General features: G+C 41.1%; 1 protein-coding gene across 1 annotated transcript; it reads left to right on the top strand.

The window, feature by feature from the left end:
• cspg4ba (chondroitin sulfate proteoglycan 4ba) lies at window positions 1-27,993 on the top strand. The gene is made up of 10 exons (XM_070965260.1): window positions 1-162; window positions 3,946-4,109; window positions 7,426-10,998; window positions 11,640-12,107; window positions 12,823-12,999; window positions 18,216-18,414; window positions 19,295-19,426; window positions 22,593-22,765; window positions 23,177-23,360; window positions 23,933-27,993. Exons 1-10 carry the CDS (start codon window positions 75-77, stop codon window positions 25,990-25,992), a joined length of 7,218 nt encoding a protein of 2,405 aa, XP_070821361.1. The 5' UTR covers window positions 1-74; the 3' UTR covers window positions 25,993-27,993.

Below are 27,993 nucleotides of genomic sequence, written 5' to 3'. Positions count from 1 at the left end.
AAACAGTGAGAACAGTCTGTAAATATGTAACAGCGCAGCGCGCTAACATTAGTGTTTCCACCGGGAAAAGAAAGATGGACTCTTTTGCGAAAAACACCCCGAGGAAGTTGTGGCTCCGCGGTCTGCTTTGGTGGTCGCTCCTGTTCGAGCTGGCGTCCGGAGGTAACAATGCAACTTTTCTTCAATGAAAACAAAACAGAGATAAACTTGTTTCATGGTGCTTTCAATGACGAGGCTTTTTATTACCGTCACCGTACCCTTCATTTGGTTTACTGTAACGAGTTTTTTTTTTCCCGTGTGTATAGTTTACTGTGGAAATAGTTCCACCCTGATCGTTACTTGCAAGGTTCTAACTACCCTTTCAGTGATCATAAACATTATCATTTCCTATTTTCTCTTCTTTTTGCTTTTCCTTCATGTCTGTAACATTATGAGTGTGTCTTCAAAAGCAGGCTTACTGTCACTTTACGCAGGATTGTTGTGTGTTTTCTGTCCGTGCTGTTGTGTTGCTGTAGTGGTTTAAAGGTATTAAAATGTTCACCTCAGTCTAAAAGAATGAGCCAATTGTGCATGAGCACAGGCGTGTACATCAACAAATGATATATATATAATAATAATATCTTTTAATGATTCTGCATGGATTTTTCAAATTAATGAGGCCAATAACATCAGCGTTTATCTCCTCTAAATGACTGGCATTAGAGTTTGGATGCTGTGTGCACGCATGCTGCACTCACAGGACATGCTTTTTATCAGAGGCAGCAGCAGAACTGGGACGTTGATGCCCACTGCACTGGAAGAACTATCTGACTGTGACAATAACACTCAAATGAAATCATAGAAATGGACAGTCGTCATTGTGTTGAGATCTAAGGTGGAAAATGTATTTTTTTTCAGTGACTTATGGCTTCAGATGTACATCATTTACATCCATGTGTGCATGCATCAGCCTCTCTGGTTGATTTGATCCTAGGCATGTGTCATCTTATTCAGTGTTCATCCAGGCTTTGCCCCTGGGAATAATCAGCACTCCATGACTCACACTCGCCATATCCTTCAAAGTAATTACAGTATAGACGTTTGTTTCTACTCCAGTGCATTTCAGATTGTGCACATCGTCTGTGGTCCCGTAGCATTTTGAGTCAAGCCTTTGCTAAAACATCCACGTCCCAGGTTTTGACAGTGCATCACCAACAAAGTGCCGTGACAGTCGACAAAAACCCAAAGAGGCACTTCAGTCAAGTTGCATCTCTGATTTTGTTGTGTAAACCGAGCACACAGGCAGTGACAAGCACTGGTCTTACCCCTCAAATTAACTGTAAGCGGGTGTTGGCTGAAAGGTCACTAGCTTTGTTGTTGTGAAATCTCACAAAAAATGTCCCTGATGCACAGAAAACTGCCCCTGTAGACATGAAGATTACAGAACAACCTCCAAACACCTCCTGTTTCTGCCTCTTGATGCACACGGTCAGGTGTACAGGGGTGTGTTCATGTGTTTGCATTGTTTTCTGGCAGTCTGCTGTGCTCTTTCATTTACAACCCCACCACCTCTGTGTTTCAGCACAGACAAAAAAACTGAAACAACTTAAGTTATTTACCTTATTGGCATCTTTTTTACAGCTTTCCAAGAATATAGTTCCCTACAAAGAAGTGAGCTGAAGGGTAGACTCCTTTGTTTTAACCCGACATGACCTTCAATTCTAAGATCTCATTGTGACAGTGCTAAAATACAATTGAGCATGCATGTGTATCCTTGTGAATTTAAGGGAAAAATGTCATTTCATTCCTCTTGGCCAGTTTTTGGAAATGCTCCCTCCCTGTTATGTACACAGAGCCAGTCAGATGAATGAGCATGATGTGTAAATGAGAAATAAACTCAGTTAGTCTGACTCATGGTCAGAGTGAGGAGAAGTAATGCTGGATGCTGTGTGCCTTTGTGGGCCAATCAATTTGTTTATTCCCAGCTAGATTTAACGGTTGGTAAAGGCACACCTGACTGACCGGCCCGACTCTATTAAACAAACTGAGCACAGAGGCAGTTAACTGTGATTAATTAATAAGTTAATTCTATTTAAACAAACAAAAATAACACTGCAATTTAAAAGTACATTATATGAATATATACACACACACAGGCCTTAGAATTGTTTCTGCATGTGCATACTGATTGCTGCACACACAGAAAGATCAGCATTTATCTAAATTGTATACGTTTAGGATAACAAAATTTTACATTTGTATGTAAAATAATGTCGTTTGTACAGTAAATGGTCTAAGAAGCAAAGATCTTTATGTGGCCACTTGAGATTTGATGTTTTATGTGAATGTTGAATATTTTCGATCCAGAAGAAAAAGACAGATTTTTGCCATCTCAATGATGCAGAATTAGCATAATTTTGTTTTCTATTGTCTTTCTATTGTCTTTTTACTGAAATCCCTGCAATACTTCATCAGCATCAGCTATATTTAAAAAAAATAATAAAAAAAAATCAGTTTTTCTCTCACACGGCAAAGACTGATTGGCTGTTCATGAAACATTTAAATTATCTAGATACTTGGAGAAAGCCTGCAAGATGAGGATTTTTCTGTGTTACCAGAAGATGTGAGTTATATTTGATGCACACTGAGGTTGATTTCTATTGTTTTTTGTCCCTGTGTAGTCAGCTCCTGTTGATTGACGACTGTAGTTTGTTGATATGGCTGAAGGGTTAATTTACACGCCTCACTGGTTTAATTGTGTTAATTTATACTGCACAGTCCATACCAATTGGATTTGGCCAAGCAAACTACCCATTAGTGCATTGAAACCTCTTAGGAGTAAAAACGATGTCCCCAGTCACTCTGACCCATTAGCAGCACTCTGTTTCCTGCTCTCGATCTGAACTACAAATTAATCAAACGTGCAGCGGACATGTTTCTTCAGCGAGGCGAAGATGTTTATTAACCTTTGACTATGCGTGGGACTCGGGAGCTCATTAAAAACTGAACTGGTGCTGCCCGGGCATGGAGGCTTAGATGAGAATGCTTCAGAGCGCGTTAGCCCAGATTACAGGGTGATGCGAGATGGCTGGGAGGTGAGGTAGAAGAAACAGCTGGGTCCATCCGCCAGGCTCTTCCTGGAACATGGGGCCGTAGATAACGTGGGGACGTCAGAGCCTTTCATGTTCAGGTTGAAGGTTCCTGTCAGGGCAGGGCAGGCCCAAACATGTCTGACTCCCTCCAAGCCACCTCCACATCCACCGTCTCAGTTTGTACACAGCTGTTGTGGCATTAAAGTCAAATACCTTTAAAATTCAGTTATATCATTCCTGCGGTTTCGGACAGTCCGTGAACAGCTTTCTCCTAAAGATACAAACGGGCAGAGACATAAAACTGCAATTTGGTGCAATGCGCAGGCTGTGGCTTTGTTTAATCCTGAAGGTGGTTATTATTCTACAGGTAAAGCTCTAATGCGTCATAATTATACTCTCACTCATACTTGAATGCATGTAAATCTTCATGGTTGAGCACATAAAGTACAGCCATAACTGGCCCACCAGGAAGGCAATGCTCAGCAGAGCCTTAAAAACATTCTTTTAAATCAGGTGAGGTATAATATGCCCACAGTGTGAGTGTGTGCATGTGCGCGCTTCCCACGTGCACACACTCTGCTCGACTTGTAAAGAACAACCAGGATGATAATTAGCCTGGCTTTTATCTCTAAATGTCACATGTTGGCTATATTAAGACCACAATGCTTGACTTGACTTGCTTTGTGCTTGCTGTATTCACTACTACTGTACTTTCTGTTCTCCTTCTCCTGAGTATGAAACTCAGCTCTTTTTGAATGAGTGCCAAGCATTGATTCAACAGCCTGTAAAAGACAATGAACATCACATTTCAACACATATATGTTCTCCCTCTTGTTCCCCATTTGAAATATATCTCCAATCTCTCTTTATCCAGCCTCCTTCTATGGGGATGGTTTTGTACAGCTCAAGGCAACGGAGTCGTCCGACCATAACACACTGCGCATTCGCTTCCGAACCTCCAGCACCAATGGCCTGCTGTTTCTCGCTGCTGGCCAGACCAGCTACTTCCTACTAGAGCTCCATGCTGGTCGCCTGCAGGTGGGTACATCCGTGGCCCCAGCATATGAGCATATGTGCTCAAGCATACATGAGCACACACATGCATATATGTATGTGCAGGCATACAATACACACAGAGCTTTGTGCTTGACGACATGCACGCGTATGAAAAGGCATGACAGACGCACGAAGATCACCGAAAGCTATTGCTCCATCTCAGTTAACATTGTCAGTTTCTGAACACAGTAACACAACCAGACAAGCCTGTGTGGTGTGAGCTGAGTGTTAACTCCATACCAGTCACTTGTCACTGTGGAAACTAGGAGATTATGAAAGCAGCTGACCTATGTTTTTATTGTATTTGAGTTTGTATATGTGTCACTATAATGTATATGTTAGCCAGATGATTAGTGCCATTTGTATGCACTTAGCTTCTGGAACTGTAATCACTCTGTAATGTAATGTACATTTAGATTTGTGTTATTAACAGATTATTCCATGAAGTGTGAAAAAAGTCCATCACAGTTTCTCAGAGCCCAAAGTGACATCTGATGTTTTGTCTGACCAACAGTCTGAAATCTGACCACTTTCAATGAAGAATTATATAAAATGGAGCAAAGCAGCAAATCTTCATTTGAGAAGCAAGCAACAAAAAATGACTGAAATTATTAATGTCCAACAACTAATTGATTAATTGACTCGTCATTTTAACCCTAACATGAAGAGCAATACTCTCTATTTAATGTTATGCTATAATTTGAAGAGACCGTTCTTTACTCTGTGCAGTCCTTTTGTTCCTAATGCTATCTCTTCCTGTAACACTGTCCCGCTGTGCGGCCATAGATGTGTCTGCTCTGTGACTGCAGTGACTTTTGCTCAATTCCGTCACAAGAGTTACCGCTAAAAATCAGTTGTCAAAGCTTGCTCAGTTGAAAAGCAAAACTTCCATCCATCCATCCATTTTCTATACCGCCTATCCCTTTCGGGGTTGCGGGGGGGCTGGAGACTATTCCAGCTGTCAACGGGCGAGAGGCGGGTCACATCCTGAACCGCTCGGCAGTCGATTGCAGGGCAACATATAGAGACAAACAACCATTCACGCTCACACTCACACCTAAGGGCAATTTTAGAGTCACCAAGTAACCTAATGAGCATGTTTTTGGTCTGTGGGAGCTGGAGTGCCCAGAGAGAACCCACGCATGCACGGGAAGAACATGCAAACTTCACACAGAAAGGCCCGACCCAGGGATCGAACCAGCCACCTTCTTGCTGTGAGGCACGGGCACCACCTGCTGCACCACCGTGCCACAAAGCAAAACTTAGTTCATTTCAAAAAGCTCATATTTAAATTATGCATTATATGTATTTTTGAAAAGTTACTAAAATTGAAATGTGCAACAATTAATTGGCTGGAAATATTTAATAAAGAGTATTCTTTGGTGTATGGGGTGTATACCCATATTTAAAGGTACCAAATTCCACAGTAGAATAATCTCAAATTACTAGGCCAGAAAAAATTAGATGTCCTCTCAAATTAAAAATTCAAACTGTGAAACTGTCAGCAGTAAAAAAGACTAACATTTCCACAATATTTGTCTGACTTCAAATGAAATAGAAATAAGCATAACATGCTATACACACATACTTCAGAGATTTAGGATTGGTTTGTGTCCCGAGATGGGTGCACTATTTTTAGCTCACAACACAAGCCTTGCTGGGAGGATTTAAGGGTGAAATACATGTGCCCCTTCAAAACTGCTCTAAAGACTACTCTAAAGCATCCAGTAGGCAGCTCTGCCAAGCTAAATCAGTATACAGAATGGACAGATGCACTGTAGAAAGACTTGTTCATATGCAGACACATTCAGAAAAACAGGAAGTCCTGAGATATGCATTATAGCTGTTGTGCATCAAACCCTGGAAATCCTAGTGACTCAGCCTCTCTTCGTGTTTGACTTGTGCTACTGGGAATGAATCACGCTGTCGGCTGTGTTGCATTGTCGTACTTCAGTGAGCACGAGGAATGAATAGCTCGCCCCTGTTCTTTAAACTGGCACAGGTCACCAAATCATTTTTTGTTCACTTGCAAAAGTTATCTCTGGGCTCGGGGTCTCATTCAGTGTGAGTCAGTCGTGAGCGTTTGCTCCCTGAAAACCTGTGCATGAATAGCAGGGACTCAGCAGCATGCCTTGACAAGCACGTCATCTAAATGCAGCATTAGTTTGAGATGGTGACATGATGCTCTGAGGACGTAGCTGAAGGCAAAGAGATAATAGTTCTCTTCCTGCTTTAAATCACAGACAAAGCTCACTGTTATAACATCATATGACATCACTGAATATAAGCAGTCTACATCCTGTGTTTCCCTTTCCACGTGTCACAGTGTCTACAGTTCATCCTTTAAGACTTATAAGTCATAATGTTGTAGGTTATAGAAACAATTATTTCACCAGATACAGTCAGAATGTTTGAGAATTTACTATTATTTTTCTAAAGCCACATAAATATTTTATATGTTAGTAAAACAATATTATCTTGAGTGCATAGCGACAGCAGAGGATTTTAGGCTGTATTAGAATGTTAGTCTGTATAGTATGTACAGTGTTCTCCATCTGAGTTTAACATGACCTGATAATGGTGTTAGATGAAAAGTGAAGGAATCACTGTAAGTAAATACAATTCATCCTGAGGGGGACATAACGTCTACCAAATTTAATGGCACTTCATCCAATAGTTGTCGACACATTTTGCTCAAAACCACAAACATCAGCCTCATGGTAATGGAGGAGAAGTCAAGGGATCACCAGTGTCATCAGGATTCATCCTCAAGCTAGACAGTCTATACACAAATTTTGAACCTGACCAGCCACTAAATGAAGTGATATTTCACAGAATAAGTAAAAACTTTGATCTGCTCAGGGTGCAAGGTGAAAATTAACAGATCGGCCAAATCAGTGGGCAACGACAATCCATGCAATGGTTGATGAGAAATTTCACTTTAAAACTGAAATTAAACTAGAGCTGCAACGATGAGTTGATTAAGCAATTAGTCAATCAAAAGAACTTTACCCGACAACTTTTTAAATCAATCATTTCTATTATATTTTTATATAATTTATATTTATATTATATATTATTGTGGTGAACCAACAGACCAACACTGCCAGTCCTAAAGGCACGCTGTTAACATGGCTAACATTAACAGCAATCAAATTTAATGCAGGATGTCATAAAAAAGATCTATTCTGAACTAATAAATCTGAATTTAAATTGAATTGCTTACACCAGTGCATTTATCCTATATTCCTGTAATATAGCATATTTTGTAATCTAGTGGTTTTGTTTCTTGTCTTAGCTGAAACTGGACCTTGGATCGGGGGAGCAGGTATTACAATCAGAGAGAGGCACCCAGCTCAACGACCTGGCCTGGCACTCTGTGGAGGTCCGCCATGTGCAGCACAACGTCACTCTGACCGTAGACAAGAACTCCCACACAAGAGCAAAGATGCCAGGCTCCCATTACAATCTCCACATTTTAGATGGTCTCTATGTTGGAGGCTCTGGCGGTCTGGATAGACCTTACCTTCGCAGAGACCCAATCGGCTTCCGAGGCTGCATGGACGAGGTGGTCTTCAACGAACATGACTTGCTGTCATCACTGAGACCATATACCGGATTCAAGAATGTCTATGAGGTGTCTTTAGGCTGTAGTCCCCAGTTCTTTGCGACAGAAGATGACCCTATCAGCTTCTTCAGCTCCAGGGCTTACCTTTCTCTTCCAACTTGGAACACCCAGCAGGATGCGGTATTCGAGTGTGTTGTGCACACCTCAGCCAAAGAGGGAATTATTCTGTACAATTCAGCCAGAGAGGGGGGCTTTGTTTCTGTGGAGATTCAGGAAGGTTTGCCAGTAGCCATTGTTGGCAAAGGTGGGACCAAAACTGAACTTCGCTCCCTCACATTCATCAATGACAGGAAATGGCATTCTATCAAGTTGCATTTCAGTTCCAAAAGCCTCGAGCTAACTGTTGATGGAGAGATGGTTAAAAGCAGCATTAACTCTCGTTCAAAGGGGCTTCAGCTTAAAGGTTATCTTTTTGTCGGAGGTATCGATGACAGCACTAGAGCAGAAGTCAGAAAAGTGGGACTTGTATCTGTGTCTGGAAAGCGTGTTAGAGGAGGTTCCTTTAAAGGATGTTTGAAGAACATTGAAGTCAGTAGAGTGAAAATGGGTCTCTTCAATGCTGTAGTCACCAAAGACATCTCACTTGGTTGTGAGCCAGAGAAAGAACCAGAGCCATCAACTACTGTGAGTCCAACAAGTGCTCTGAGATCCCTCTTTCACTTGGTGACACCAACACCATCACTTCACATGTCCACCGTTGCAATCGGCTTGGACAGAAGGTATGGCTCAAATTTTGTACAACTCAGAAACCTTGTGGTCCAGGAAGGTGGTCGAGCATCTCTAGAGGCAAAACACATCAAGGTACTTTTAGACTTCAAGAAGCTTGGCATTCGACAGTCTCAGATCATGTTCAGAATTCGGGAGCAACCAATTCGTGGTCAGATAAGGCTTGATGTTGATCAGGATCAAGAGGAGAACACCTTCAGTATGTTGGACCTTTGGCATGGACGAGTGATGTATATCCATGGAGGCTCTGAGGAACCAGATGACTTCTTCATGTTTTCAATTTATTCTAGCAGTAGAAAGCAAGTTCCTGATTATCTGAATGGTAACAAATTGTACCGCTACAACATTACTGTGACACCCACCAACGATGCACCTGAATTAAGTCTTCCTGAAGGAAATCTTTTCGTCCTGTTGGAGAACTCAAAGAAACGCCTCACTACAGATGTTCTGAAGGCCACTGACATTGACAGCAACTACACCAACCTTGTTTTTTCTGTACTTGGGAACCTGAATGCTGATGCAGGGTATTTGGAAATAGAAAACAACCCTGGCAAGGCAGTGACCTCATTCTCATATTTAGACTTGGAGGAACTGAGGGTGTGCTATGTTCACACAGGAGTTCGAAACTCAAGGATAGTTCTTAGAGTTAGCGATGGAGAAAAGGTCAGCAACACTGTGGTTCTCAGAGTCATGGCTGTTGTGCTGGAGTATAAGATTGCCAACAACACAGGCCTTGAGATCATTCAAGGAGAGTCAGCTGTAATTGGTTCAAAGCAGCTGGCTGTGCAAACCAATGCTGTGAAACAAGTTGTAGACATCCGGTATGATATCGTTGAGCCCCCTCAGTATGGTGAACTGCAGAGACTTCACTCAAGCGGTGAATGGAGGCATACTGACTCGTTTTCCCAACGACTTCTAGAAAAAGAGCGCCTGAGGTACGTTAGCACTTTTCAAGAAATCCAGACATCCAGTGCCACTGATTACTTTAAGAGCAAAATTACTGTGGCTGGAAGGGCAACCACTGAAATACTCTTCCCAATCACTGTAAAGTGGGTGAAGTACCACCTGGTGAGGAATGTCATTATAGACATGGATAAAGTTAGAAAAGTGACACTGAATTCAGAATATCTTTTTGCCACAACTGAAGGTGTGGCCCTCTCAGAGGATGACCTTTATTTTCGAGTTCTCACCATACCAAAGAAAGGGAAACTCCTGCTCGACACCACAATTTTGAGGAAAAACTCAACCTTTAGCCAGAGAGACATAACAGATCTAAAAGTACATTATGAGCTAGTGGACAGGCCTTATGAGGATACAAATGACAGGTTCAAATTTCAGCTGGTTTCCAAACACGCTCAGTCACAAAACTATGATTTCCAGTTTTCCATTAAGGCTGATGTCAACAGCGTATTTATGAGAAATGATGGACTTTCACTTCTGGAGGGAGAAAGTAAACTTATCACTAAAGATGAGCTGTTTGCAGAGACTTTGAGTACGAAGGATATGTACTACACAGTAATAAGCAGTCCCAAACATGGAAAACTAGCCCGTATTAGTCAGTCAAATTCCAACGCTAGCTACAACAACATCTTAACCTTTAGTAATCAGGATATATTAGAGGAACGGATAATGTACATCCATGACGACAGTGAAACAACTCAAGATGAGTTCGCTTTCATAGTCTCCACCAGCCAAGGATTCAAATCTTCCATCACAAAAGATGATATTGGTACCAAGGAAGGAATGTTCAACATATCTATTCAGCTAATCAATGACCAAAAGCCGGTTCGTGTTATTGATAAAGTTTTCCATGTGGCAAGAGATGGACAGAAGTTACTCACTATAGAGGATTTGCGTTATCATGATGCGGACTCTGATTTTGACGATGGCCAGTTGATTTACACTCGACGTGGAATCCCGATGGGAGACCTAGTCCTTGTTAATGACACTACTCATCGGCTGTTCCAGTTTCGACAGAAGGATTTGGAAGAAAAGCGAATTTTGTTCATTCACAAAGGTGTGAGCACTGGGAGGTTTGTGCTCTTTGTCTCAGATGGAAAGCATTTCATATCAAGCCTTTTAGACATCAGTGCACATGATCCTTTCTTGAAGGTTGGCAACAACACTGGCCTACTGGTTCAGAAGGGCCAGTCAGTCACCTTTTCCACTAGTAATTTTAGTGTCACATCAAATTTGGACATCAGAGATGACCAGGAGGTCATCTTCCTGCTGGATGAGGCCCCCAAGTATGGAGGACTTTATCACAATGAAACAAAGGTGGAGTCATTCACACAGTCGGACTTAAAACATGGGCTGATTACCTATTGGCACAATGACAGCAAACATCTGGCAGACTGTTTCAACCTAACAGTGAAAGCTAAAGGTCTTCGACTTGCAGTGAGGATCAATGTGAAGGTTTACCTGGAGAGTCATCAGAGGCCACCCATTGTGCAGCATCACAACACCTTACTGGTGGAAGAGGGAAAACCGGCGAAAATCGATGAAACAAAGCTGGAGGTGAGTCTTTCAGAAGACACACATTGATTGAGCGTTTCATCAGTGTTCATGCATCTTGTATATGGGTTCAAATAATATGATGGCTATTTAGAATGCCAATGCTGTCCTTTTTTTATTCATGTTGCAAGATCTAATGTTTTTTTAATATTTGAAATGTCTTTACAATGTCAATTTTATTTATTTTTTCTTATTATTTGACCAGTGATCACTAAACCTCTTCTTTACAGACAATGCAACTGATAAGAATTATACTTAGAACATTAATATCAGTATACGTACTTGTGCAACTTGAGCACAATGTTTAAATATTTCAAGTTAAAAGCCTCCATACATGAGTATTGATTCTTAAAAATATGTGCATCTTGTGGCATAGTTATGGTGTCAGAAGGGAACAGCACATTTAGCAAATAATCTAAACTTTAAGAAAGGACAATATCACACTGATGTTACAGTGAAAGACCAACTTTTACGGCTCTGGGATTTAAGGATGCTAAAAGCGTAGAAACTGAATGCTGACCAGTGTTTGCTTTTACATTTTACAATGATGCCTTGTTACATTGACAGCAAAATGAAAACTAAACTTTAGTGACACATGGAACATTTCAAATTTAACCACTGAATATGTTTTCTGATTGTTGCAGGTCACTCACGAGGACAACCTGCCATCTGAGATTGTATTCAAAGTCAAGGTAGCCCCGTCTCATGGCTTTCTCCGGCGTTTTGTCAAGGAGCGCTACATCGGAACCAAACAGTCCCCTGTCAAGACATTTACCCAAGAGGACATTAACAGTGGGAACATGCAGTACATGCAGGTAGAGCCCGGCAAAGTCAATGACACTTTCATCCTTGATGTCACCAACGGGGTCACTGATGTCAACGACATTAGGATGTCTGTTGACATCATCCCACGCCTCATCCCACTTCAGGTCTCCAATATCACACTGAATGAGGGCGCTTCCAAAGCACTGACCCAGGATTTCCTTAAAGTCACCAACCAACACTTTTCTGGAATCGACTTCCTATATAGTTTGACCAAGCCCCCGCAGTATGGTCACATTGAGCACTCGCGACACCCCGGCGTGCCCATAACCTCATTCACCAGGAGGCAGGTGAGATATTCTTACAGACAGTCAGAGTGGCAGTTGTAATGATGGCTAAATGATTTGATGTCGTGTGGCAGTAATATTTTTAATGCAGTGTACTAATACTGAAGACACAGAGGTCATGTCAGTCATGTCATGTCACAGCCATGTAATGATTTAGATGAGAGAATTTGATCCATTTTGACAATGCTTGTAACCTAAAATGCCTTCTTAATTAAATTGCTGTTTAGCAATAATTAGAATAATTTGCTGAGACTTTTCAATTGATGGATTGATGGATAAATGATTTGATTGATTGTTATTGCAGTGATTATTTCCAGGCTTGAGAGAAACACTGAGGCCACAGAGCTCGTGTCGTCTGTATTTTCTGCTGCGTTACACAATGACTATTTTCAAATTAGACCTGAATCTACAGGCATGTGCACAATGCTTGTAACCTAAAATTCACCCTTAATTAAATTGCAAAATTAAAGGGAGGTTATAGTAAAATTAGCCAGACTTGACCCCCTTTAATTTATTTATTTAATTTTCAAAAACTTTACAAAGCAGTAATGTTTGTAGTTTTTGTCCCTGTATGCATGCTGTGACATGGAAAAGGAGATCATAGTGAACTGTCACAAATCATTATAGTGTTTTTTACCTCTGTAAATGAGCATTGTTTTAACATTGTTTAAGTTTTGATCTCAGATTCTCCATAATAATTTTCATGTTGTTTAATCAGGTGGAACACGACTTCATTTACTATGTCCATGACAGCAGCGAAACCTCAACTGACAACTTCACTGTGGTGGCCAATGACACAGGCCTGAGGAAGCAGAGTGCAGCCCAGACGGTGTACATCCAGGTTACAGCTGTCAACGATGAGCCTCCTGTTATTACAGCCAACAGGGTCCTCAGGGTGAGTCTGCACGGCTGCTCTATATTTAAACTCTGGACTTTTTTTTTTACTAGTAGGTCTGGCACCATAGCTTACTGTCAGACAGTTTTCATGTGGGCAGTGTTGCAAGTTGCCATGGCTGGCTGGATGAGGGAAACTATGTTTGCTATGTGGAGGAGGGTCCAGGGGGACTGGCAGCACAGAACAGAAACTGACATACATTTGGAGATTTTGGAGAACAGATTCTCCCTGTATTAAAAATAAAGCACTTCTTTTTGGTGGATTGGTTTCAAGCAATGCTGCTTGAATGATTTGAAGAGGGAGCTGCTATTTTGCATAGTTTGGGTTGACTGGAAATGAGTTCTAAGGCTTCTTATGAATACAAAAGAGTTTAAATCAAATGGAAAATAAACCCCAGGCGTTACATGGACAGAAGGTCTTGCCGCTGAAAATGTGTCGCTTTAATTTAGTCCCATTTCACAGCAAGTGTTGAGTGACATGATGGCATGGCCTTGAAATAGCAAGCAGTGTGACCACATGGCTTCAGTTCAGTCCAGTTTCATCTACCTCACATCTCTGCTTATCCAAAGCAACCCTGCTGGTTATTTACTACCTGTCTGTTAAAAGCGCTTCGCTAACACTTTATTTTAAGATACACATATTCACCATTAACAAGTTTCGTGGCGTTAGCAGCATTTTGCCTCTTTATTAGTCATGAGAAAGCATTGATGAATGCCTTATTCTGAAGGTTAGGGACATAGGGTTATTCTGGGTTAGTGTTAGGCTGTTAAGATCATAATTCATGTTCAACAACTTCCCTACTTACTATAAATAAGCAGTAATTAAAAGGCTACTGAGGGAAACACTTTGTTAATGGCTTAGTAGTTGTAGAATAAGGTGCTTTATAATGAATAACAAAGAGCCAATATGCTGCTAGTATGCATGCTAATAAGCAGCTAGTTAATGGTGAATATCTGCACCTTAATATAAAGTGTTACCAGCACTTCTACACATTTTAAGTGTTTGACTCTGTGTGTGTGTGTGTGTGTGTGTGTGTGTGTGTGTGTGTGTGTGTGTGTGTGTGTGTGTGTGTGTGTGTGTGTGTGTGTGTGTGTGTGTGTGTGTGTGTGTGTGTGTGTGTGTGTGCTGCGCAGTGCTGACTTTGCTTTGGTGGCTAGAGTTGGGAGAGGTCCAGCTGGAAAGAGAGGCTGAAGTGTAGGTCTCTATTGTCTGTGCAGCTTTGCCCCAAATGCCTAAAATTCCTCTGGGATCTTGCAGACTCAGAGAAGAGCAACTTCTAAAATTTACTGCACTGAAGGAAACCAGCTTAGTAAAAGTAGTTTAAATCAGAAAATTTGTGATTTTTTTTTTTTTTTTTTTTTAAGATAGTCACTAACAATGATTATAATTGATGATCCGTTTAATTCAAATGTGATCATTTCACGTGTTATCATTTTTAGTTAGGTGTTAGGTGGAACCGAACTGGAGTGTCAGTGTCCACAAGGTGGCTCTCTGCCACTGCACTTCATGTTGGCTCTCAAACTTGTACTGTGGAAGATTTTGAGAAATGTACAGGTCTTCTTACAATCACAGAGTTATGTATTTCCTCAAATAATATATTATTACTATTATACTATTACTATTATTGGATAGTTCATTTTGAAACACCTTTGATGTCTTCTGAATGAATATTTAAAAAGGACTCGTTAAATTTTTATTTCTGAACTGAGCCACAGGGATTATCTTTGTTGTTAAATAAGACACTAGATATCAGTGCAGGAGGAACCAGATAAAATCCACTGTGAAATGGACAAATCTGTCTTAACATATAGTTTTAAATTCTAATTTTTCATTTTCTCAAAAATGTACCAAGTTGTCCCTGTATTTTGGGCATATGAGATAAAAACCACACGTTTATTAAAACACCAGAAAGAGGTTTGGCAGTCAAGACTCATGGGAATTCAATAAAAATGGATGAAAGATGTAAGTTTCTTTTATTTAAACTTGACTCTTATCTCCCTGTCACTAAAGCTGCAGTCTGCTGAGTGCTGGACACCCCGTCATGTTTGAGGGATTGATCTCATCCCCGCGGGGCCTGTTTGTGCAAACTGATGTCATGTGTCTTTTCTTTGAGTCACGCTGATGGTGTTCATCAGACTCACCAGGCTGATCCTGCTGTGACTTCCTGTTAAATGGAGGATTAGTGGAAGTGTAGTCATTTCCTGCTAGGTGGACACATTCACATGTGTGGTACTGATGTGATGTGCCTGGTGTCTCATGTGATGGGTGGATGTGCTTCACTAATTGGAAATGTACCCCAGCAAATAACACTCACAGCCAAGCGAGAGGCCAGCTCACCACCAGTTACACCTCAGCCTTTAATTTGGTCATTTTAGGGGAACATGAGCCATTTAGACTCCAGTGTTGTGCCGGGATCAGACTACACGATTTTTTGTCTTTCACTGTCTCATCGTGTCAGATCTAATGATCACAGAGCTGTAAACTCTTGACATGTTTTGGTCGGATGACTGGCAAGACTACACATGACCTCGACCAATCACAGCACGTCTTATATCACAATCATGCATGAGTTCAGATGTCATCGGGGAGGGGGGTGAAGCCACTGTCAGTCAAACTGACAGAAGCTTCGTGTGTGATGCTGCAGGCTTGTGTACCAGGGAAAAAAAGAAAGGAAGAGAAAACGGCTGTGGATGTGCTGTTAAACATTAAAAGCGAATGCAAGTAATGGTGTAAATTTCAGCCCATTTGCTTATTATTTATACACTTACTGGGCAGCATCCGGATAACAATTAGGACAGGTACACAAGTTTCACATGTAGTCGTTTCATTTTCACAGTTAGTTATTCTACAAGGAGCAGGCTTGGCAGTGTTGGCCACATCAAACAGGCTACTTTAACATTAGATCTGGAATCAGTAATGACAAGCATATTCCTGCAGTTAGGACTGAGGATAATGTTATGACCTCATAGCCAGCTACTCGCCGGGCTGATGAAGAGCTTCCACACCAACATTTGTTATTTTTGACTCGGTCGTCCTTCCTCGAGGAAACAGCAAACATTCAGGAGTACTGCTGCCACAACCTAACAAACTTTTCCTCTCTTTCGTTGTCCCACCTGACAACAGCAACCTCAGCATCCCTCCTTCTCCTCCTCCTCCTCCTCGCCAATGGCTACTTGACTGCGCTCTGGAAAAAGCATCTGATTGGTCAACACTCAGAAATATGACGTGGGAGATGTCACACTAGACGTGTCAAGACAAAAAAATCTGATATGCTCGTCTTGTTGTTGGGGGGGCGGCCAGACGCTGCATGACAGGTCATTTTGCATGTCACACTACATGGCATAGACACCTGATTGTCATTCACGATTGCTATTGGCAATTGGTCGTGTAGTCTGATGCAGGCGTTATTTAGCAGTTTTAAAAGGTAAAATACACCCTCGGATTCCCTCACACCCTCACCAATCATATGATGTTTGTGATAGGCTGCACACCCCTGCAGCAGCCTTGTGACAAAGTGTTGCACTCACTTCTCCTCACCCCGCGCTGACTGCGATCGCTGACATTTCTCACATTAACCAACTTTAAGCAGAGCAGCAGAAGGAACGTTCCCAGGGAAATGTTAGTTAGCTATTGTGTGAACACTGAGATGCACTGTGATCACACCCTCTCTGCAAAATGCTACTTATCTTGTGGCTCTAACAGGAAATTTGCACTCATTTGTTAAGAAAAAAAAAAGCATTTAATAAAAGGACTCACTGTAGTTTGTACACTCCAGACCATGAGACCAATATGAACATTTATTATAATCTTAAACCTGCTATAATCACTATTTTTGTTTAAAAATTCACATTACTACATGTAATGGCAAAGTTGTCCCTCATAGTGACAGACCTGCAGATTATTACAACTCTGCAATCTCCTCAGCACCACAGAGCTCATCAGTGCCTTTCGTCTAATTATTTGGCTTTACTGTTTTGGTTCACTCTCATTACTCTCCTCGCTGTTGTTCCCAGCGGCAGCAGGCAGCTGTTTTCCTCTGAATACCCACCATTTGCCAGCACTACCAGACAGGCAAAGTTAGCGACTGGCTGGTGAACATAATAGAGCATGAAGCAATTAAAGAACCTGATATTTCTCTCAGGAGTTAATGGAGACAAACATGGAGCTAAACAAGAGTGAACGTATTCACCATGAGGCCAGAAACACAACTCCAAATGTTCCAAATGTTCTAAATTCCATTTAGTTGCTTCAGTTTCAGGGTCTTTACATTGTACAAGCTGACTCACTGTGATGACTTACTCTACCTAAGTCTAAACGTCTGCTGTGAAAAGGTGATTTTTGTCGCATCTTTCCAGTAATTCACTGTCAGTCACACAGCTTGTAATTCCACAGTGCCGTACTACACAGTTGCTCTGGCCTGGACTATGGAGGCTCATTCTTTGTTGTCAAGTGCCTGCGCGGTTCAACAGTTTTGTTTTCTGTGTGTCAATGAGTTCCTCTGTTCCTTCGTGTTAGCTCGAGGGTTTTGAATTTGCATGGAAGCAGGACCTGAACTGTGCAGTACATCCAACAGTGTTTACAGTTAGCACAGCTATATTTAGTCCTGAGATGTCCTTCATTTGAATTATGTTGTTGAATGTGACTTGAGTGATGCTCGCAGGGACATTTTTCCATAGGTTGTTACTGTCTTGCTGTCTTGAGGTGCCTCAGTGAGGATTGTTATTGTAGCGGTTCTGCTTCGTCGAACCATAAATTGTACGATGGAGTAAAGAAAGAGAGATAAATGAGACACAGCCTTGGAGTTCGATTCACAGACACAGCTTATTATCATATGTGATGCGTCTGTTCCAGCTTTTGTGTTTCTCACTTCTTTTTCAGTCATATTGTATCTGTGCAGAGAGTAGGTGTTACAAACAAGTATGTGACATAATCCAGCTCAAGTCTACAAACAATTTGGTTTGATATTTCTTTCCACAGCAGCTGAATTGTGGGTATTTAATTTAAGATTTGCCTCCATAAATGGAAATGAGCTGTCATGTTTAGTCTTTTGCTCCATTGTATAACAAAATGTGACAGTATTTCATTCCATCTATCAAATTAAATGTCAAACTATACTATGTCAAACAAAGCATCTCTGTTCCCATCTTCCTGGAGGTCTGTCTTTCCATGTAGATCACAGGTGGCACCCATTGTGTCCATGTCCATCTTGTGTTTAGGTTTGGGTGTCCTCAGTGACAGAGATCAGGCCGGAGGATCTGAGAGCACAGGACCTGGACTCCCCCCCAGAGGAGCTCCACTTCATGGTGACCCCACCCAGCAACGGACACCTGGCTCTGAAGAGTGCCCCCATGAAGGCAGTCCTCAACTTCACCCAGGGACACATCGACCAGGGACAGCTCCTATTTGTTCACAAAGGTAAAATCGTTTTTTACAAACACTGGAGACGTCAGAAGAGACTAAATAATAAAAGCACAAAAAAACTGTACAAAACTTTATAAAATACTCTTGGTAAAATAATTAGTGATTAGCACAAATAGACACGAAAAGCTGCAAAGCTCTGGCTCTAAATGTAGTCAGTGTTTGTGTTTCCAGGTTCCAGATAGCTTGTTGTTGTAGTTTCTTTTACGTCCACTAGTAGATGCTGTTGGTTTGATTTGTTTCCTACTTGTCAACTCACAGGGAATCATTAGGAACAATGTGCAGCTTTCTCATTAGCTTCATTAGCCTTAAATTACTTGCAACACTGATACAGACAGACTTGACTGAAAGCCAGGGTGGAGGTGATAGTGCTTGATAATGCTCTGATGTAAAACGGTGGGAAAGGTCTGTTGACAGTGTCGTTTCAGATCAGGTTTCTGCTGACTGTTCTGATTTCTATCTTCTTTTTTCTTTGCGTGTGCTTGTACCACCAGGAAAAGTTGTAATAATAGTGTGCAAGGGACTCGCCCCACCCTGTTTGTTAATGAATGGCTCTTTTTTTTTTACACACACACATAGACAATTGATTTTGACAGAGTATTCACTCATTGAAAACGTTTAATCTTGCACTGCATGTTTCTTTCACTCTGGAATGCTGATCTGGTACCTTTTCATGTGTATTTTGCAGAAACCAGATGCAGCTTTATTTGTTTGTTTGTTTATTATAAATTTGCTCCACAGTGAAAACATGTGTTCACTAAACTGGGATGCCGTTGTCTCTTTACTCACTGCAGCAAGCTTAAACTGAAAGTTTGCCTCAGAGGCTTCTTGACAGGTGGAGCTTCTCATTCAATCTTTGGTTTCATTGCATTTCCAGGTGCCATGTCTGGAGGATTCAACTTCCAAGTCAACGATGGTGTGAACTTCACTCCCAGGCAGATCTTCAGCATCACTGCCAGAGCTTTAGTCCTCAGTTTAGAGAAAAACCGTCCACTCAAGGTGTTTCCAGGTAAATCGGCATTATTCTATATTTTCATTTTTGTCAGAAAACCAACAACATTGTCATCCATCTCTTAACATTTTTTCCTCTTCTCTACCCTGTGGTACTCCTTTAAGAAGTAAAACTTGAAAACAGGTCACAAGCACATTGTTTAATTTTTAAAAATGATATCCCTAAATCTTGTGAGCGCTGCAGTTTTTCACAAATGTTGCTCAAACTGAGGTGAATAGTGGATTTCCCGGCAAATATTTTCAAATGATAATTAATAAACATCTGGCGTTCTAGCGAGTATTTACAGCAGCGTTGATTCAGACTGAACTACAGTGCCATGTTTGATAATGTTAATGAAGATGCATATGCAACAGTGTGGCTCATTGATTGATTTTTGGACAACACGCTGTGGCACAGAGGATTAAGGTGACAAAGGTTTCATTTCTGTTCTCACAATATGAGATCACAAGAACTTTGGAAGCATGATTTCTCTTTTATAAGCTTCTGTGTCAGAATTAAAGTATACAGCTGCCTCTCAAAAATGAACTGAAAAATGTATTTTTGTCTGTCTGTGTGTCATCCTCACTCTCAGTCATACTGATAATATCCATAAGAAAACAGATTACTTCCTTATTTTTGTCTCTTTTGTAAGGTCTCAATTCAAGGTTTTAAGTGTGTGTGTGTGTGTGTGTGTGTGTGTGTGTGTGTGTGTGTGTGTGTGTGTGTGTGTGTGTGTGTGTGTGTGTGTGTGTGTGTGTGTGTGTGTGTGTGTGTGTGTGTGTGACATCTTGCCCTCTGATTTGCTGTATTTTGTAAAACTAATCCTGCTTGTATGTACAGCCTGACTACAGTCTATGCTCACAATCCCTGTAGTTAAATAATTCAGTACCCTTCCAACAGCCAAGCCATCCACCTAAATACTAGACGGGTGAATCGGCTGCTGTCATTGCTTAATGTTTTGATGCACAGAATGCTACTTTTAATACCCAGGAGCTAAAAATAGGCTGACTTGGTGTCGTCTGTGTCTGCAAACGCGTTTCAAGGTTTTCTGAGATTTCCAGTGGTCTGGTTTGTGAGTTAGCTGGAGAGGATATTGTGAGGGCAGCAAATTGCCAACTGGCATGCTCTGCTGAGCTTCCCAGCCACAGGGTGAGTGGGTACTTGAAAAGCTGTGCCACTGTCTGTCTGAGGCAGCCCTGTTTGTGCTTTGTGCCAGGCCAGGCAGAGGGAGGGGGATGGGGATGGGGGTGGGCATGATGGGAGCTTTAACTGACAATGAAGGGTTTTGATGGGGTGAGGGGTGACATGAAACACTTTCACACTGTGGAGGTGAGATTTATGTTTTTCTTCTTGCTTGCAAAGTCCTCAGTAGTCTGGGTGCTCTCTGTAAAACTGTGCAAAGACTCCTCACTAAATGGTTGCATATGCCTCATTAAGAAAGTAGCATTTACCTAAACGCACTCTGACAGTAAGCAAATACTGCAAATACTACACACAAGTTGCTAAAATTCTTTGTATGAGGAAATGTACTCAGACTTCTCTCAAGCTCTTCCTGAATATGCAAAGTTAGTTAATACATGCATTGTATTGTTACTGTTACATAGATGGCCGCAGTGGGAATACAATGGTAGCATTATGCTCATAAACATGTAGTCTGATCATGTCAGAAGGCAAAAGTGTTTCCACTATAACAGCGGTATACAACAAAAATGTAAACCTTTGTAATCCTTAGAGTTTAGAGATACTTTATGATAATGTTGTGTTTGTTTATTTATTTATTTACTTAGCCTAACTGCAGAGAGATCTTACTCTCGACTGATGTTTAATCATAGCACTTTTGTAGGAGAGTGTTAATTGTAGTGTAGTATTTCATTTCAGGCAGCATACAGCCAAAACAATCTTCACCATTCAGGTAGGACAGTCTGTTCATAGCCCGAAAAGCGAAAAGCAGGGTTAAAGTGTTACCAGGCATTCCCTGCTGCCCCTTAAGCTAAAAAAAGGCTCAAAAAAGAGAGGTAGAGAGAGAAGCTCAAAACCAGCCAGCTCTCTCACTTCTGCACAGCTGGCCTATTGTGGCCTGAAGTGGGTGAAATATGGGATTGCCGGATTCAGAAAGTAATAGAAATAGTCAGATTCCATCCAACGTCACTAAAGGTGTGATGAGAGGGGCTTTCTAAAGCAGCTCAACCATCTGACAAGCACTTCTGAAGGAGTACGCTGTAGTGGCACCTCAATGATTCTTTAATATGGATCCTGTCAGGTCCATGTTGATTTATTCTTATAATTCCTTTTCATCATCATATTTATGAATTCATTATCCCAGTTAATATGTTGTGTGATGTTTATGTATATTTTACACGATGTTTTGCACATTTTTCTCATCTAGACTAAACAACTCTGAGCAACTGTGAGTGTTTCTACATTTTACATGTCGACATATGACCATACCAAAATCCTGCACAAATATCTGACTATATAGCAAAAAAAACATCTTTACAGATTTAGAGCAAGATAGGTTTTCATTGTAAAATGACAACAAAGACAGTCCCTCACTCTTCCTCTAAAAGGGAAATTTCCGATGAGAGACAAACAAGGATGGTTGGAGTGCTCACGACAAGTGATAAATGAAGTTCACTGTGCTTCGACCCCCCTCTCCCTCTATCATTGCCTTCCATCATTTATCAGCAGTCTTTTTTTAGGATTCTCACAATCCCCACAGTGGCAGCAGTGCTATGGAAATCTATGTAATTCATCTTTGGAGAAAAGAAGCTCTCAGTCGTCAGTTCCCATCATCATGCACAGGAGATGTTTCTCTCTGCATTTTCCCCAAGTGGAAGATTTCTGTGCCTGCAAGGAGCTGCTCCACTTTTAATTTCTTGTCTGGATTTTATGTAACACTCCGCACTGCAGTTGGACAGTGCTGTAAAAAGTCTGTGATGTCTGCAGTGCAGCTTTAATGTGACACATCAAAGGACTCTCATCTGTCTGTTCCAGCGCTTGTTTTGTATAATTTGGAGTTAGAAAGATGTGAAATGCTCTCAGAGGGGAAAACTTTTTTGCATTTGCATGCAGCTGTAGGAGTTTTAACAGTGTGGTCGCAGCTAAACTGAATATCAGACAAGAAAAACAAATGTTCTTTATTTATCAGTAATTTTCTTCATTCAATTTCACATCCTTCCCCCAGGCACTTCTACACCAATCACAAATGAGGATTTACAAGTAGTGACCAATGACATCAGCAGCACTTCAAACCGCACCATTACATTCAGTGTGATTCGGCATCCTAAACTGGGACGTCTGGTGATGAGGCAGCCCGATAATTCAACAGTGGACATCTCCAGTTTCACTCAAGACATGGTGAGTGAACAGCTGAAGGTCTTATCAACACATTTCTCTCATTTTACACACAAATATTTTTAAATTCAATAGAAGGAATGTGAAATAGTTTAAGGTGTGGAAAGTTGCCATATTTCCACAGTATGAATAATTAATATTCTCCATCCTCATTCAGGAAATTGACTTTGTGCTTCTTTAGCTCAATGGGACATGTTAGGCTTTTATGTAATCAATTATTTCTGATGGATTACAACCGGGACACAGTTAAAGCTGTGATGCTGTGTGTACTTGTAGTGCTGAGCAAAGCAGGTTTAAATTAATGATAAAGTCTTACATATACTGTAACTGGTGAAGAATTATTGAGGCCACTCAACTGTTCATACAGTTGATAAAACCATCAGTTGCAGGATCTGTGCTGCTTTTGTTTCTCAGGTGGACAGGAAAGAGGTTGTGTACATTCAAACCCCCATTGAATCAGTGGGCTGGGAAGCCATGGACACCATGACCTTCTCTGTGACATCGCCGCCTACTTCTCTGGACAGCCAGACCTTCAAAATCGACATTTCTTATGAGAATACTGGGCCTGAACACAACACAGTTCTGCTTGCAAACACAGGTATGGACCAGGCTGTGCAGTGGTGCTTTGAGCTAAATGCTAATGTCAGTATGCTAACATACTCACAATGGTGAGGCTAAAATGTTCACATACAGCAGATATAACTGTTGATATATTAACCGTCTTATTCTGGCAAGTTACCATGCTAATATTTGGTAATTAATGATGTTAACAATGTTCAGATGCAGTAAGCGAAACAGCAATAGACTGACGGCAAATACTTCAGTCCTACCTGAAAGAGTAGAAAATAAAACAAAGTACTTGCTGTTTTCTCTGCTTCGTAAAAATTCTGTCAAGCCGCTCTTTTGGTTATGTTAAGGATTAGTTTTTACTATTGGCTCTAACATGTCTGATATTGTCCAACTCCACAGGAACATGGTCAGCCAAACAGTAACAAACACTATCTTCATCGTACTCTCAGACTATGGGGCTTGTCTGACTTCACCTGTGTCCTCTGGGGACCACAGATGTCTTATTTTTTGGGGGGCAATCCAGTCATTTGTTGTGTTATTCCCTAAATAAAGTTCAACAATATTGTCTTTGGTGATTAACATAATATTTTTTGGTGCTAGGTGCTGAAGTAACAGAAGGGGAAAGTGTCATCATCGATGAATCCAAGCTGGATGCTTCTAACCTGATGTCCAAGCTGCCGACACCTCAGCGGAGCTCCCATGAGGTCTGGTTCCAGGTGACATCTTTGCCTCAGCATGGTGTCATAGTGGTGGGTGAGAGAAACCTCACCAAGGAGAAACCTAACTTCTCCCAGTTCATCATTAACAAATACGGTATCACCTACAAGCACGACAACTCAGAGACAACTCATGATTCTTTTGTATTCAGTGCATGGCTAAATCCGAAGGGCAAAACAGCACACCGTCCTCAAGATGACAATGATGTTGTTGAAGAGCATTTTAACATAACAGTCAGACCTTTAAATGATCAGCCACCTTTGCTAAAAACCAAAGCGCCAAGTCTGAGGGTGGTACAAGGAGACACAGTAGCTCTCAGGCCTGAGAATCTCAAAGTTGAAGACTTAGATAATCTTCCTGATGATATTAAGTTCTCTGTGATTAGTAAGCCAAACAATGGTTACCTAGCTCTTGAAGGAAGATTGAATGAGTCGATAGTGGCCTTCACCCAAGCCCAAATCAATAACGGCAGCGTCTATTTCATCCACGATGGAAGCTCTGGCTCGGGGGTGTTCTACTTTAGTGTCACAGATGGCCATCATAAACCAATATATAAACTCTTTAACCTAGAGGTGACAGAAATTATTATTTCTCTTGTCAACTACACTGGATTGACACTGGAGCAAGGTAAGACTTCAGTATCACTGACCCAGCACAACCTCACTGCTGAGTCCAATGGGAAAAACATCACCATTCACTACAAGATTACAAGGCCTCCAAATTTTGGAAAACTTCTGAAGGACAACCAAGAGGTTACACAGTTCGAACAGGAGGATCTACAATCTGGAAAGTTGTCCTACAACATGACCTTCCTTTCCTCTGCAGAAGACAGCTTTGAGTTCACTGCCTTCACTTCAGAGGCAAACTTGACTGGCCAGGTGCTGAACATAACTGTCACACCTTTGATCCAGGTTGGCAAAGGTCAGAGGATTCCCAGTGGGATTGCTGTCACACTCAACTCTAGCTTTCTTAATGCTTATGAACTGGCTAATATTAGTGGTAGTGACCCTGTATTTGAAATTATCTCCCAACCTAAGTATGGGAAGGTGGTTCGGACAAAACCTAAAACGTCCAGGAAAGCTGGACCAGTTCAGTCCTTTACCTTTCAGGAGGTCGTGCAGGAGAAGGTGGGCTTGGAGCTGAATGCCAACATGACTGGAGTTCAAGAGCTAAATGATTCACTGGTGTTTGTACTGAAAGCTGATAGCATTCAACCTGCTAAAGGGGAGTTCCACTTTACAGTTGTGCCATATGATCCTGCACTTTTTCCAACCACAAAGAGTCCTGTCCCAACTACATCATCTGTTCCTCAGACACCAAACCAGACTTCCAGAAATGGAACAGCTTCACCAGTCCTGTCTACAGCTTTCTTCTCCACCCAGCAACCAAGCAAAAACCAGCAAAAGTTCAAGGGACGCAACCGCTGGGGAAACTCCAACAGAACTAGCATTTTCAGTACGACTCTGGGCAAACCAACACGTGGAACAGAGGATTTTCCCTTTAGGAACACACCCGTTCGTGTGGAGTCCTACCCACAAAAAACCTCCAATCCACTTTTAGTTATCTTACCACTGCTGGCCCTGCTGCTGCTCGTAATCATCTTTGTTGTCCTAGTAGTCTTTCTTCGACACCACAGGCAAAGGAAGCAGAGTACTCCTGCGCCAAAGGAGCCAGCTTCCACGGGTCTTCCAAGCAGTCACTCCTACCAGGGTCAAACCCAGAGGAGCGCTACAGTTCCCACAGTCACTGTCACTCCATTAAACCACACCTGCCCAGGTAGCCCTGTTCTTGACCAGTTATTGACACCAAATCAGGGCTCAGCTTATAACACGATTGATTCAAACATGCTCGTAAGTTCGTGGAGTAATGGTTCCCCTGCTTCGTCTTGCCAAATTATTCAAACCGCCACTCCCACCCTGCAGAAGAATCAGTATTGGGTATGATCTTCCACAAACCAACCTGTAGTTAATCGTGTTGGAGAATACTGTTACAGGTTTGATTCCTGATTCATATGTGTTTGTGTACTTGAATGAGACTGCACCGGATTTATTACCTGTTGCAGGTTATTGGCTTAAAGCTGCATTAATCCATATTTTTGTATTGAATTGAATCAAATTCCAGTGTCATGTGTAAGATTTCACTTATTGTGACAAACTCAGAATTATCGCCTGCCTCTGCAGCATTATGGAGCTTATTTGCCTCTTTTAGCTCATTGTTTTGTTTTTGATGGTACACTGCTGTATGGTCCAGTTTCAGCACTCTAAAGCTAACGAGCCCTGTTTCCAGCAGCAGCAGCATGCAGCAGTCACCTAATGGCAAGCAAACAAAATTAGCGACTAGCTAAATAAGTCAAACATTTAGAAGGCTAAAGGCCAAGATTTTTTGTCAAGAGTTGGTGGAGGCTCAGCGGTCTCCATAGGGCCAGAAACACAGCTCCAGTTGGATGATAATGTTGCTTGTGTCTGCTGGATTTGTAATTAGACAAAGGGTTTGTTTGCTAACTTAAAGAATAATAATTTTATAAGGTCATAATGCATCGTACTTTACACCAAGGCTGTGTGTTAACTTATTTTTCAGTTCTTCTGTCCCCTGCTGGCCAAAAAATGATTCTTGCAGCTTTAACGATTGATAAAAAAGAAAACCACTACAGCCAAAGTCCTTTGCAGTACTTTAATCAGCATCAAGCCAGTTTTGGATTTGGAGTCGCACAATCCATTGAGACACTGGTTCACAATGCAGCACCAACCACTGCTGTATATTGAGTTGGTGGGACAGACTTTGTACACTTGAGCATTTACAAAGCGGTCATCATTGTGGTAAATAATAATCTATGTTTGGTGCCTAATGTATGTTTAATCACTCACTTTGTCATCTGATCCTCATGCACGTTGAAGTCTTCCATTATGAGTTATGATCATCAGGGTGGAAGATGATGCCAATAACAGCTTGAAACTGTGAATTACTCAGACTGACAATGGCATAAAGATGTCTTCTCTACTCATTTCAATTGATTGTGCAGATTTTATATTGTTATGTATTATATATTGTAGAGTAGCAACTTTTTGTAAACTCAGGTATTTTGTTAACAGTCATTCATCATTAATGAGGGTTGCATGTATTGTCAAGGTCTTTGTTAAACATAACAGGATTATGCTTGTGTGGCTGCATATTGAAATGATTTTGTACAACTATTCAAACTTTTTGTTTTTAATCACACTGATCAAAATACACTGGATAAAATGTTAACACTGTTTTTCATGTTATTTTTATTTTACGATGCACAGTATTTATATATTTTCATCATTAAAAATTAAGGCACTGATCTTAAAGATTACACAGATCTGCAATATATTTTCTACCTGCCTCACCTTAGTGATTAAAATTCAAATAGTTAGTATATTCTCTAATCTAATCGCTAATTCCTTTAGCGTTGAATAGATCAGTGGCCCACCTACTTTTAAGGAGACCAAGCAGCTAACTGACTGAGAACGACCTCCTGGTTGTCTCGTGTTTATTTGAGAAGCTTTTTCTTGCACGTTCATCTTTAAAAAATACTGACAGGTCTTTCTCAGACAAATTACAAGAAACTGAGAATTGACTTTGACTGAAATGAGTGCTGGTATTTATAGTGATTACTTAACACTTAAACTTCTGCCATCAGATTCTTGACATTATCTACTTTGTAGTTGTTGGTAGGCCCCGGTTGTTTCTCACTGTAATGATGTATCTACTGTAAATTAAAGGTACCGTTCTGACATGTTCTTGAAAGCTATGGAAGATGAGAAATTGCTGTCATAGAAAACTACTGTAAACTTATATGTTATGAAATCATTTTGTACTGAAGAGAAATGTCCATCCAGTGTATTCCAGTCTCATTTGAATGATGTAACCTGAAGTGTCATATTTATTTATACCATATTTTTAATAAACCACCTTAAAATGTG

The sequence above is a fragment of the Chaetodon trifascialis genome, chromosome 6 (genome assembly GCF_039877785.1).
Source record: "Chaetodon trifascialis isolate fChaTrf1 chromosome 6, fChaTrf1.hap1, whole genome shotgun sequence".
In the NCBI taxonomy this organism is placed as follows: domain Eukaryota; kingdom Metazoa; phylum Chordata; class Actinopteri; order Chaetodontiformes; family Chaetodontidae; genus Chaetodon; species Chaetodon trifascialis.
The sequence above is the reverse complement of the archived record's forward strand: the minus strand, read 5'-3'. Positions and strand labels throughout refer to the sequence as shown.